Source organism: Brachypodium distachyon, chromosome 1 (genome assembly GCF_000005505.3).
Source record: "Brachypodium distachyon strain Bd21 chromosome 1, Brachypodium_distachyon_v3.0, whole genome shotgun sequence".
Classification (NCBI taxonomy): domain Eukaryota; kingdom Viridiplantae; phylum Streptophyta; class Magnoliopsida; order Poales; family Poaceae; genus Brachypodium; species Brachypodium distachyon.
In genome coordinates, this window is record NC_016131.3 from 75,036,249 (window position 1) to 75,049,466 (window position 13,218).

Genomic DNA, 13,218 nt, shown 5'->3' on the forward strand with positions numbered 1-13,218 from the left:
GGTCCTAAATGAGGCCATCAAGGATTACTCTGCATCCGTGATGGCGGCTCAAAGGGCTGAGGGCTGAGTAGTGTTGATCGACATGGTAATGTGTTCGGTTCTCTGTAGTTCTTTTCCATGAAAACTCAAGCATGAGGGTGGTGCTGCACTGCTGCTAAATTTTCGGTTTATTATCAGTCACACCTAACACAAGCAGATGTAAAATGATGGTCATCTGAACCTGCAATGTCAGCATCTAGACTTACAGTAACATGTTGTGACTGGTGCATTGGTGTTTCTAAAAGCTGATCGTAGATGCAAATTCTTCGGGTCTGGAAATGGATTTGTGAATTTGTAAGAGTAAAATGCACCGCAGGTCCTATAACTATTGGAGGTGTGTCAAGTGAGTCATAATTCTTTAAAAGTGCATATCTGAATCCTAATTCTTTTTAAGTTGTTCATCTGCGGTCCTAATTGAGGCCGAGCCGCTGTTGACCAGCCAGGTGGCAAGTTGGCCACTGCCACATTAGCCAAAGGTTGTTGGGCGGGAGTTTTCCCGCCGTTTCGGTGGTCTGGAAGTGCTCATGCTGCTAAATCAGGATTGTACTTCGTCTTTGTCTCAATATTCATATATGAAACCAGACAAAGTGTTCTGCAACTGCCCGAATCACATTGTAAGTTTGCTGATTTCTCATCGATTTGCAAATTCCAGCGACCCTTTAGTTAGCCATCGTGGCAGTCAACTTGCCACCTGTCCGTCAACAGCGGCTCGGCCTCGTTTAGGACCCCGGGTGAACAGCTTAAAAAGAATTAGGATCCAGATATGCACTTTTAAAGAATCAGAACTCACTTGACACACTTCCAATAGTTATAAGACCTGCGGTGCATTTTACTCTTACAAATTCACAAATCCATTTCCAGACCTGATGATACCTCGAAGAATTTGCATCTACGATCAGCTTTTAGAAACACCAATGCACCAGTCACAACATGTTACTGTAAGTCTAGATGCTGACATTGCAGGTTCAGATGACCATCATTTTACATCTGCTTGTGTTAGGTGTGACTGATAATAAACCGAAAATTTAGCAGCAGTGCAGCACCACCCTCATGCTTGAGTTTTCATGGAAAAGAACTACAGAACCGAACACATTACCATGTCGATCAACACTACTCAGCCCTCAGCCCTTTGAGCCGCCATCACGGATGCAGAGTAATCCTTGATGATGTTCTTCAGCCTCACAACTATCTCACTCATGCTTGCCCTCTGGTCAGGAGATTCACTTGAACACTCCAGACCCAGCTCAAATGTCGGCACAAAAAAGTTGGAGTTGCAGGCAGTAGAAGGCGACGCCGATGAAGTGATATTGGTTTGGTCATGGAAGCCGCGAGTACTTATCTCTTCACCTAACAGCAGCTTCTCATCAACAATATCAGTGAGCCTTACTGGAAATGCTTCTGAAACCCAATGCCCAAGGTTGGACTCTCCAACAAACATTGCATTAGAGGGCCTCTTCCCAGTGAAGACTTCGAGCAGCATGATCCCAAAGCTGAACACGTCACTCTTACGTGAAACCTTCCCCATGTACGCAAGCTCTGTTCAAGAAAAACTTCGTAGAGTTAGCGAACCAAAGTAAATAGCTAATGTCTTGCCAAATTAATTAATCAAGAATTATGGTAGCAAGTAGATATACTTGGGGCCATGTACCCAATTGTCCCTGGCATACTCACAGAAACCATGGAGTTGTCATCGCCTAGAAGTAACTTTGCAATGCCAAAGTCCGCAACGTGCGGGGTCATATCTGTTGGTAATATGCCCTAGAGGTAATCATGTATGATGTAATTCCCAATGTATTCATAAATATTATTAAGTTGTCCTTGTTTGAACATCTGATATGTATCATTGAATATGTGATTTGATTGTGGAACTATGTATTCATGTTGTTCATAAATAGTCCTTAGTCATTGAGGTTGTGCTGGACACATAACCTAGACCCTAAACCCTAAACCCTATGACTCGGTTCCACTTGTCATGGGCATGGTGATGTCATTCCAGCTTACACGGACTCGGCTAAAGAGTTTAGCGAGTCGGACTGACCCATATTGAGATGCAACGAGTAGGTCGTCATTTGCATGTCTCAATCAATGTAATCCTTAGACCTGAGGTTATCGCACAATCCGAGTTGTGGATCACCAACTTAGGTTCTGTCAAACGTTGTTCCGTAACAGGGCAGTTATAAAGGCAGAGTTCGGGTTGACTGAGAATCAAGCTGTGTGATGTGGATAACCAAGATGGGATTTTGCCCCTCCGACTGGAGAGATATTCTCTGGGCCCTCTCGAGTGATATGATTCGGGAAGCATGGCCATGCGCGACTTAGTTAACTGTTAACCGGATCGATCGACTAAGAGTTAGTCGGATGAATCGTATATCACGGATCGAGAAGAGAGTTGAACTATTAAAGGGATGACGATTAATCGCCTATAGTTTGACAAGGTATATCGTGAGGCAAAAGGGACTAAGACGTATGTCACATTGGAAGGTACGTCGTCATGACTCGATGGTACTTGGGAGTCGGCACGTTCTGCTAGGAGCCGCTACCGATTGATCGATTGAGAGTCGGACTCCAATCGTGTCCAAGTCGCCATGAGCCTGCGGGGTCACACACTTAAGAGCGGGAGCAAGTATTTGGTCGGGTTGGACCCGAACTGGAATTGGGCTGACAATACGAGTTGGACTCGCAGAGTGGATGGGCCACAAGTGCTGGAGCCCACTTCCACTTGGTATATATAAGCAGGGGCGTGGGATGCCTAAGGTACAAGGTTTTTCCACTCTCATGCGTTGAGAACCCTAACCCTATTCAGTCTAACCGTCGCACCGGATCTAGCAGTCCGCCGCCGGAGCTCCTCCTCGCACGTGTGGATACCGGCAGAAGTGCTGTACGTTCAGCACTTCGACGATCGCGGGATTGGATCGGCTGGATCGGATCGAGGGACTGCACTGCATCAAGGCGCCGCATCGATAATCCGCAACTGCGCGTCTAGTGGTAATCCTCGTGGCCTTCTACCTCGGCTAGATCTTGGGAGTTCACGTAGGAAAAGTTTTTGTTTATCTCTACGCGCCCCTTCAATATCCTCATCGAACAACACATTGCTAGGCTTCAGATCGCAGTGTAGAACAACTTCACAGTGATGATGGTGCAGGTACTCCATCGCCTCTGCCACGCCAAGCATAATGTCCAATCTTTTGATGAATCCTAGTGGTTCGATATTTTCAGTGTGCAGGTGTGCATCCAAGCTGCCATTTGGCATGTACTCGAGCAGCAGTGCTCTGAAATCCAGGTTGGAACAGCTATTCAATATCCGTATTAAGTTGCGATGCCGAGCCATCCGCAACACTTGACATTCAGCATCAAAGCTCCTCACAGCCTGCTCGACTTGCATGTTGAGTACTTTTATCGCGACCACCAAACCATTGTCCAGTTGGCCCTTAAAAACTTTGCCAAAACTTCCAACTCCAAGAAGGTTGTCCTCATTGAAATTTTCAGTTGCTCGAACAATATCATGGTAGGAAACTAACCTATAGCTGATCACATCAGCCATGTCAATAGAAGTCGTAACATCTGGCTGCTTTGGATTTTTCTTCCTGATTATCAGGCATAAGAAAAATTGCTACAACTCCAGCTGTTATTATGACAGTCGGCAGCACAAATCTTAGCAAGTGCCTGTTGGTTGGGTGAGAATCGCAATGGCATGAGGAAAATCCTAGTTGTGGGGCGCCACACAATCCGGCATTTCCCATCAAAGATTCCGCACTGATGTTTGAGAAAATCCCTCCATCTGGTATCTCACCTTGGAACTTATTAAAAGAGAGGTTCAAGCTACTCAGAGAAGTAAAGTTGGCCAAATACTTCGGGATAGTGCCAGAAAGGTTGTTAAAAGATAGGTCCAGTAGTCCTAGGTTCAGTAATCCTTTGAAAGAGTCTGGGATTGAACCTTGCAGCGCATTGTGTGATAGATCAAGGTAGCTTAACAATCCATGCTGTCCAAATGAATTTTGGAGGCTACCAACCAAGTTGTTACCAGATATATCTACTATGTCTATTGCTTTCATGGAACCGAGATCAGGGTGCAATGCGCCGCTAAGGGAGTTATCATATAGAAGTAATACACGAAGGTTACTAAGATGGTATAAGCTCTCGGGTATAGTTGAAGACAGTTGGTTATCTGCAAAAGAAGTGCGTTCTAGCATACTGAGGTTACCAACACCATTTTCTTAACTTTGGTATGGGGCCAGAAAATATATTGCCTTCCAAGGATAATTCTAGCAATCTTGTTAGGGTGCCAATTTGTGTTGGGATTGGGCCAATCATGCTATTTTCAGATAGGAATAGTAACTCGAGATTCTCCAATAGTGTAATGGAATCTGGGATTGTGCCACTTAATTGGTTGCCAGTAAAGGATACTGTACTGAGATGACTTAGATTTGATATTGTTGTCGGAATTATGCCAGTTAAATGGTTGTTGTATGCATAAAATTTTCTTAACTTTTTAGAGAGGTTTCCAATGTAAGCAGGAATTATACCGGTGAAAGAACACATTTCTATGCCGATGTATTTGAGTTGTTTACAGTTGGAGAGAGTAGACAAGAAATCAAGTCTCCCTGTGAGGTGATTTTTTCCAATACTAAGAATGTTAAGGGATATGAGATTCCCAATATTTGCTGGGACTGATCCAGTTAACTCGTTCGAATCTACTGCTAGTAAAGACAGTTGGGTTAGGTTCCCAACTAAAGCTGGAAAAGAACCTGTTAGTTGATTACTTGAAAGATGTAATTTAGTGAGTTGACTCAATTCTCCTAATTCATCTGGAATCTTTCCACTTAGATTTGCATGTGAGAGTTCAAGAACATTGAGCATAGTGAGATTACTGAGCTCACCCGGAATTGAACCGACAAGGCCATTTCCAGCTAAACTAAGGAAAGTTAGCTGAGATAATTTAGCAAGCCATGTTGGGACAAAGTCCACAAAGGAGTTTACGGATAGAGAAAGTTCTTGGAGGAGTTCGCATGATGCAAGTCCTGGTGGAATTGGACCTGTGAAATTGTTTCGACCAATACGGAAGTTTCGCAGCATGGGTAGACTAAAGCTTTGGTTGCCTGGGATGGGTCCTGTCAAATACAGGTTGAATGAGAGAATCATATTTTGTAGTCTAGACATGTTGAACATGGTTGGAGGTACTTGACCGGACAGTTGATTCCATCGCAGGCTGAGGTATTCAAGCATATGACAGGAGGCAATACCGGGCAGTATCGGCCCTGATAGACTGTTGTTTTCAAAGTTGAGATAATTTAACAGAGGCGTGTTGTTGAAAATTTGCTCTGGTATCCGGCCACTTAAGCCGTTTATCCCGAGGTGTATGTGCCTAAGATTGTTTAAGTTTTGCAGACCTTTCGGGATTTGCCCAGACAGATCATTATAGTCTAGCAAAAGGGTTTCTAGCTTTGTTAGGTTTCCTATGGTACGAGGGATGATGCCAGACAATTCATTAAGCCCAAGATCAAGAACTACGAGACGACTCGATCTACCAATATCAGGTGGGATGGAGCCCGTGAGGTCTGTGTTGCTGAGGTTTAGGACATGGAGAAAAGAGAGGTTACCAAGATACGGGGAGACCGGCCCTTGGAGCGGTATGCCTGGCAACATAAGAGCGGTGACGCGCTGCCGACGCCGGCTGCAAGAGACACCAACCCAGTTGCGGAAGGATGTGCCGCTTGTCCAGTTCCCCCCAAGAATGCCAAGAGGATCGGAGAGCCGGGCTTTGAAGGCTAGCAGCGTAGCTAGGTCGGTGTCATTATTTCTCTGGAGGGAAGGAGCAGCTAACATGGTCGCTGGCAGAAAGAAGAACAACAGTGCGCGTATCATGAGGGGAAATGCCATAGCCATGGACAGTGCTGGCTCTGCTTGCAGTGTAAAACTGCTTGGAATTTGTGGAGGATGTTAGAGCATGTACAATGCAAGGTGCTTACACAGATGCTTACGAAAATAAACCAAGCACTTTCTTAAGCACCAGTGCTTATTTGTATAGAGGAGGTGCAAAATTAGGCATCTTCTTAGTCTAAATAAGCACCAGTGCTTAACAAAAACCGGTTAATTTTTCTAAGCAGCAACCTAGGCATCTTGCATTGTACATGCTCTTATATGGCCTGCAACATATACGTGGTATTGCTACATGCTTTACTCATAGAACTCCATGGATAATCCTCCTGGCCAATGAGTGAAAAGGGCTGATAAGAAAAGCAAGACCTTGACTCCATAAAGCTTGTCTGATCCACTTTCTGATGCAAGCAGTTGGCCACTCTGGTCTGGTGCTGTTAGTCTGGTTTAGTGCTTGGAAACCAGAATTAGTAAACTAAGATTGAGTAACTTAACTGGTCACCATGTGTGGGTGCTTCTCGATCAGGATGAGTGGCCCAATCGGAAGTAACTTCGTATCTCACAAAAGAGACTGTATACCAAAGTGTTAGACTAAAGGAGGACTTTCGCTCCAGCCTTTTAGACCGGATTGTGCTCTCTGAGCTCTCTGTAGCCTCTCCTGCAGTTTTCTTTCAGACAAATGTAACTTTGAAGGGACATCGACTTGATCAATTCCAAGATTTCCTCTGTGACTCATCGTTCAAAGAAAATTGGTGTTCGCCATAGGATTGGATTAGAATTTTTTTTTCACCGGCAAAGAAAATGATATCCTCAGAGATGTCTAACTAGTCACTGCACAGGTAAGAATATCTGTATGCGTGAAATTCCCCCTTCCGGCGGGCTTCCCCCCCTTGCGCCAAATCCATTGGGAATCAGCGGGATTAGGGTTTGGGGATAGCTTGATGTAGACGCAGGCGACGAAGCACGAGCCCCGCACACGAAGCGTCGGCGCTCCGGTGCCCCCGTCCCAACCTCCGGGTGCTCGCCGGCCGGGTTGGAGGCCGCAGATCGAGGAGGCGCGCGGCCAGCTTCTCCTGTGCGCTGGGAGCATGATCCACAAATGAGGAAGTGGAAAGGGAGTTAGTACCTGGGAAGGAGGGAGGGAGCGAGGAGAGATGACAGGGCGGCGGCCGGAGTGTGGAGAGATCGCCGGCGTGGGGACTGGGGAGGAGTGCAACAGGCTTTTGGTTTCGGTGGGCCGGGGTGTTAACCAAATGGTGGATCTAATGGCCCGGGCCCGAGCCCATTCTACCGCGGCCCAACTGAACGAGTAATTGACCGGGGCCGGATAGACCACTCGCAAGGCATGGATAATCTGTGAACGTTTGTCGCAGTGGCCGGCCCATTGAACGAGTCATTTACTGGGGCCGGATAGACCGCTCAGAAAGACATGGCATGATTACACTAAAAAAAAAAACCAACACATGGCATGACTCTTGGACAAGTGAATTGATACTATTTGAATGAAATGTGGATACGAAGTTTGACCAATATAGTTACGAAATAGTATAGATACTGTAATGGAATTTCATTGATGTTGTAAAGAGAAATAGATCGATCGATCAAATTCGATATTAATGGAACTTAGATTTCCGGAGTCCATCTCAAATACCAAGGGGAGGAAACTGTAGGGTTCGTCGCGATTTGGGAGAAGAGCAAGTTGGGGATTGTGTCGGGTTGGGCGTTTGGGGGCTTGGGGGGGGGGGGGGGGGGCTCAACGGATCGAACGGTGACACAGCGAAAACGAGCCGGGTAGGCCACATATCATATCATATGACAGGCAGGCTTGACCTATATTGAAAATAACATCAAACGTCATAATCTTTCCGAATTTGATTCTCTGAGAAAGACTACTGAGTTGTGGCATTGTGAAACTATTAGTAACAACCGTGGTTTTGCAAAAACCTAGTGGCAAGAAGCTAGGGTGGTTTGTGAAATTTACTCTAGCATTAATGTTTGATCAAAGCGTATCCTAAGCCATAAATACTTAGCATACATGCAATATACAAGCATTAATGTTTGATATCAAAGCGTATCCTAAGCCATAAATACTTAGCATACATGCAATACAACCCACAACACAATATATATACTGGGTCACATGATTAATGTTACCATATAATTATTAATTAAGAGTATTAATAATTTTGATGCTCCACAATGATCTCCATCGATCGAGTATCCACGTAGGCACCTCTCCGTATATATGAACACCGTCACGAGTGAGTAACGTACTAGACACAAAGGCTCAAAGCAACAAGCCATAACTAAGAACACCTCCATTGATCTCCTCATGGCAATAATCCTGATCAAGAAGAAGAAGAGCACGAGCATCGGCCTGTGCTTTTTCGCGGCTCTCCTGCTGCTCATGGCTACCAGCTGCAGCAGCAGCACCGTCCCTATCTCATCCGCGGCTGAAAAAACAAGTAACTGAGCAATTTTGATATGCGGAATGTATTATGTATGCATATATCTTTGGGAGTATATATTTATATTATAATGAGATGGAATTGATGTGCATATTGGTTTCTGTTTAATCTGCCATGCATGTAGACCCGGCGATGCTCTGCGACGCGAGGTGCTACAACTGTTGTTGCCGCTACAAGAAGCACGGTGATGATGATCATGCAGCTGCTAATCAGGAGCCATCTTATGGCCGGAAGATGTCCAGAGGATTAATTAAGGAGTAATATAAATAGATTACAATTGCTGGTCCAATGTATCGACGAAATAAAAATTGCATGTCGATGCGTTGTTGGATGGAATTAATAAACTTGTTTTTTGGTCGTCGTGTTTGGTTGTTAGAAGTTCCGACTGTAGCTTGTATTCCTGTCCAAGCTTCAGTTGAATAAAGTTGTTTCACCCCCTCAGGAAAGTCAAAAATAAAATCAAGAATTCAAGATCATACACAGCTGAAACCATGAATGTGAGTATAGATTGCCTCTATGTATGCTGATATCCTCGGAAAGATTTTGCGCATAAACAAATTCTATCGCATACTAAAAATACACGATGGGTTAAAACCTGGGTCTGGCTACCGGTTGCCCGCCCTTAATTGCTCTTGAAGACGAAGAACCACCACTTTTGCAGAGCCGGACATCGGCGACGGTGATGAAGACGTCATACTTCAAATGGGCTGAATGAGATAATACAAAATAGTCTGCCGCGGCGCCTGCAGTAAGCATTAATGTTTGGAGTTATCCTATATATCACCAATTAAACATATTCCGAAGATAACCCCATCATATCAATTTACCCCCATTATTGATAATGATGAGCATTAATTTTGATACTCCAAAATGATCTACACATATCACATATCCATCCACCTCTATAAAAACACCATCAAGAGTGAACATTGCATTGCATTGCATTGCAAAACAAGTTAATAGTTGCATTGCTGCTAGCTCGATCTCTGGGATCTTCTCATGGAAATACGCAAGAAGAAGAACAACAGGAGCGCCGGCCTGTGCTTATTGGCGGCTCTCCTGCTGCTCATGGCTACCAGCTGCAGCTGCACCGTCGACCTTATCTCACCGGCGCCGGCGATGGCGACGGCGAGCCTCTGCGACAAGAGGTGCTCCAATTGCTGCTGCTGCAACAAGCACGGCGTGCCATATGGTGACGATGATCTGGAGCCATCTTATGGCCGGAAGGCGTTGAAACGATCGATGCATATGCACGATTAATTATTAAGGACGCAATTGATACATATGTTCACATATATGCATGTGCATGCATATCTGTTCCATGTATTATGTATCCTCGTTCCTTTCAAAATAAAATTACATCAGGATATGTTATTGAATGGATCCAACATATAAATCAGCGTCGTATGCATGTGGCCGGACGAAATTAGTAAACTTTTTTTATAGAGGTGTATTTATCTTATGTTTGAACAATGTATGTTAATTATATGTGAATCATATGGTCACGTGTATGATCTTATTGTCGTGTGTACGGTATGGTTATGTGTTGTGCACTGTGTATTACTGCTTCTGTTCCGCAAAGGAGTGTGTATAACTTTTCCTCCTGCGTTCGGAAAAGCAAGGCCCGCTATCATTTTTTTTGTCGACCTGACAAAAACACCCTTGCTTTTTTGCAGTTATTTTTCTCGCGTGTATGGTTTGGTTATGGGTTGTGCACTGTCCATTCCAGTGGGTGAATAAAAATGTCCGGTTATGTCCGGTTGGACTATATGTGTACTATCAATGTTTTACCCCTTCTCGTATGTCCGGTTGGAGTATATGTGTATTATAGATGTTTTTAATTGTAGGGTTTCATAAAAGATAAACCAAAAAAATATTTTTGAGGCTTTGCCGAGTGCCTGAGTGCAACCTTCGGCAAAGGTGGCTTTGCCGAAGGTAGCACCCAACAAAGCCTCCACATGACGCCTACCTGTGCGCCGCTAGACGGACGAAATCCCCTGGAGCTGGCTTTGCCGAAGGCCCAGCCTTTGCCAAAGGCTTGACCATCGGTAAAGCCTGTGTAGGTGGCTTGCCCAGGCAGGCCACGTGCACAGCCTTCAGCACAGATTGGCTCTTTGCCGAAGGCTTTCGGCAAATCCACGACACGTGAGCTGCCCCTGGACGAGCCACCTTCCCTGTTGTCTCCGTCCGTGGGCTGTAGGTGGCTTTCTTTGCCGAAGGCCCCTTATTTGGCTTACCCAAAAGCTTTGCCAAAGGCTAGAGAAAAGACACTCAGCAAAGACAGCATTGCTCCATATGGTCTTTTTTTGTTTTGTTTTTTCAAAAAGGGGAGCCCTGGCTCTGCATCAATTGATGCTTTTATTGCAGCATTATCGGTCCAAAAGGCTTTATTTGTTGTTGTGCAGTTTTTGTATTCATATTTGGTCTTCATATTAATTTGATCTAAATATTGAACTGCATACTGCTATGTTTTCGTCTATAGAAATGCTTTCACTTTCCGTGATGATTTACAATGTTGATACAAACTATGAGATGATGAATGGTCGAACAACAATGGATATACCGAGAATACGACATCTATGTGTCCATCTCCCAGTACGACGTACGGGTTCAATCAATAGATCATAGACCGACACGTGGCGGGTGCCGCCACACAGATTGGAGGAAGTGGTAATGAAGCATTAATGTTTGAAGCTTATCCTATCACCAATAGTTAGTTAATCCATACTAGCAAGATAATCCAGAAATTAACTCACCACCATTAACGTATCATAAGCATTAATTTTGATGCTCCAAAATAACCTTACATATCACGTCTATGATCCCACACGCGCCTCTATATATAGGGAGCTATATTTAGAGTGAAACATTGCATCGCAAAATTAAACAAGTTAATTTGATCGTAAGAACACAAGCTACATATAAGGATCATCTGTGCTAGCTGCTATCCTGGATCTCCTCATGGTAATCCTCAAGAACATGAGCGCCTTGTGCCTGGCGGCTCTCATGCTTATGGCTACATTCACTACCGTCCTCTCCTCAGCAGCTGAAGAAACAGGTTTGTATATATACAGCAGCAATTCATAATTCCTATGTATAACTGGCCTCTAGCTAGCTAATTATTATAATTACTAACAACATTGATATACTAGTATTAATTATATATTTGTTGTAGACCAAATACCTGGATGCATGCCGGCGGTTGGCATCTGCAACCGTGAGAACTGCGGCCGGATGTGCTCCCCCAACGGCATGCGTGGCCACTGCATGATCGACGGGCCCAAGGGACCCAGCTGCTGCTGCACCGTGGGCACCACATGAACATGATAGATAGATAGGTTCCATGCATGTATATATATCGCTTGCCGATGTATATGTTGTTGGATCCAAAGTGTTGCATGCGGAAGGAATTATATAAATAAACTTGTTATAATTAATTAACTATTGTTATGAATTGTGCTCGCCTTTTTCCGTTACTTTCATAACTGAAATAACAGGTTATGACGAGAAGCAGGATTTTTTATTGAGCTTTATGTATATAGTGATTTCCTTCATTTCTTATACATGATTTCTTCTAAGTGCAATGGACTAGAAAAGCAGGATTCTCATTCGAAAACAAAATTTTAAAAAAAACACTTGCACTGAATATGATGTCTCTTGGGTAGTTGGGTTAAATATCAAGCAATGAAATTCATCCAGAAAGTTTACCCGATTCAATGTATTGAGCATTTACAGAGAAGATAAAGAACATGATTCTGTAGTCTATTACCTCGTCGGTGTGAAGATAAAGAAGAAAGCAGACTATCAAAACATATCTTATTCGATATATACTTTTAATGTATTTATAAGCAAGCGCGTCTGTGTAAACTCGTGTAGGTGAATAATATAGTTACTGTGCAATTCTGTGGTACACAAGGAATTTTGTGTTTAATAAAATAATATCAAGAAATAAGTAGCGTCATGTAAAAGATAAAGTACACTTTTTTTATATTATATAAGATAGTATGAGATATGAAAAATATTAATTATGACAATTAATAGGTACAATAGGTATTATGAACCTAAATTTAACTTCTGTTGTATAAGCATTAATATTTAAATCATATATATTTATGCCATACACATGCATGATTTCAATGGGATTAAGCCACCTTGCTGAATGAATGAATGGCCTTTTAGCTAGCCTCTCAATTTCTCATGGCAATTTTCAAGAACACGGTTGTCCTATGCTTGGTAGCTCTCATGATCATGGTGGTTTTTGCCTCATCTGAAGGCAGCGGTTGTGCCGTAACCTTTACTTGCTCTCTCTCATCAGCTTATGTGCAACTCAATTTACATGCATACTGCAAAGAACATTCTTGTTGGTTAACCTTTTTACACTTACTAATTTATTTCAATCATGGAGGCCTTGTTGTTGTGTTTAGCGCTCAATCAAGTGTGATCTTCGATGTGCTTAGTTTTCGTCTCTATGTAGTTCAACTTGGGAAATTGTAGGTATATCATCCACCGAATATGCAGACCATATCATTGCTCTAACAAAGTGCATCAATTTGTTTTGTGTATATGCAGATCATTGTTTTCCTCCTACCCCAACCTTCTGCGACATGGACCTCTGCAGGAAGAAATGCGGCGGAAACATGAGAGGCGTATGTCAGCCTTCCAGTACAAGTAGCGAAGAAAATATGAAAATGTTTGGAAATGGTAAGATGTATTCTTGCTGCTGCGAAGAACGGCATCCATGCTATGAGACTTCTGTCCCTGATTGCGACACTGATCGATGCCAAAAACGTTGTGGCGGTAACCATCATTCAGCCTACTGCTTGAGCAGTGACACATG

General features: G+C 43.6%; 2 protein-coding genes across 2 annotated transcripts; both read right to left on the minus strand.

Moving 5' to 3' along the window:
- Nucleotides 1–808: 808 nt before the first annotated feature.
- Nucleotides 809–5,960, minus strand: LOC100821275 (LRR receptor-like serine/threonine-protein kinase GSO2). Its single transcript, XM_024460730.1, has 2 exons — nt 5,637–5,960; nt 809–1,575 (listed from the first exon to the last, which is right to left on the minus strand). The coding sequence occupies exons 1-2, from the start codon at nt 5,920–5,922 to the stop codon at nt 1,154–1,156; spliced, it is 708 nt and encodes a 235-aa protein (XP_024316498.1). The 5' UTR covers nt 5,923–5,960; the 3' UTR covers nt 809–1,153.
- LOC112271513 (LRR receptor-like serine/threonine-protein kinase ERL2) lies at nt 2,999–5,630 on the minus strand. The gene has a single exon (XM_024460725.1). It carries the CDS (start codon nt 5,260–5,262, stop codon nt 4,237–4,239), a length of 1,026 nt encoding a protein of 341 aa, XP_024316493.1. The 5' UTR covers nt 5,263–5,630; the 3' UTR covers nt 2,999–4,236.
- Nucleotides 5,961–13,218: the final 7,258 nt, after the last annotated feature.

Excerpts from the sequence above, each read along its gene's own strand:
- LOC112271513 (XM_024460725.1), bottom strand. The coding sequence starts at position 5,262 with ATGCTTGAATACCTCAGCCTGCGATGGAATCAACTGTCCGGTCAAGTA.
- LOC100821275 (XM_024460730.1), bottom strand. The coding sequence starts at position 5,922 with ATGGCTATGGCATTTCCCCTCATGATACGCGCACTGTTGTTCTTCTTT. Across the intron at positions 1,576-5,636 it reads GCCGGTCTCCCCGTATCTTG|AGCTTGCGTACATGGGGAAG; the intron begins GTAACCTCTCTT and ends TTTCTTGAACAG.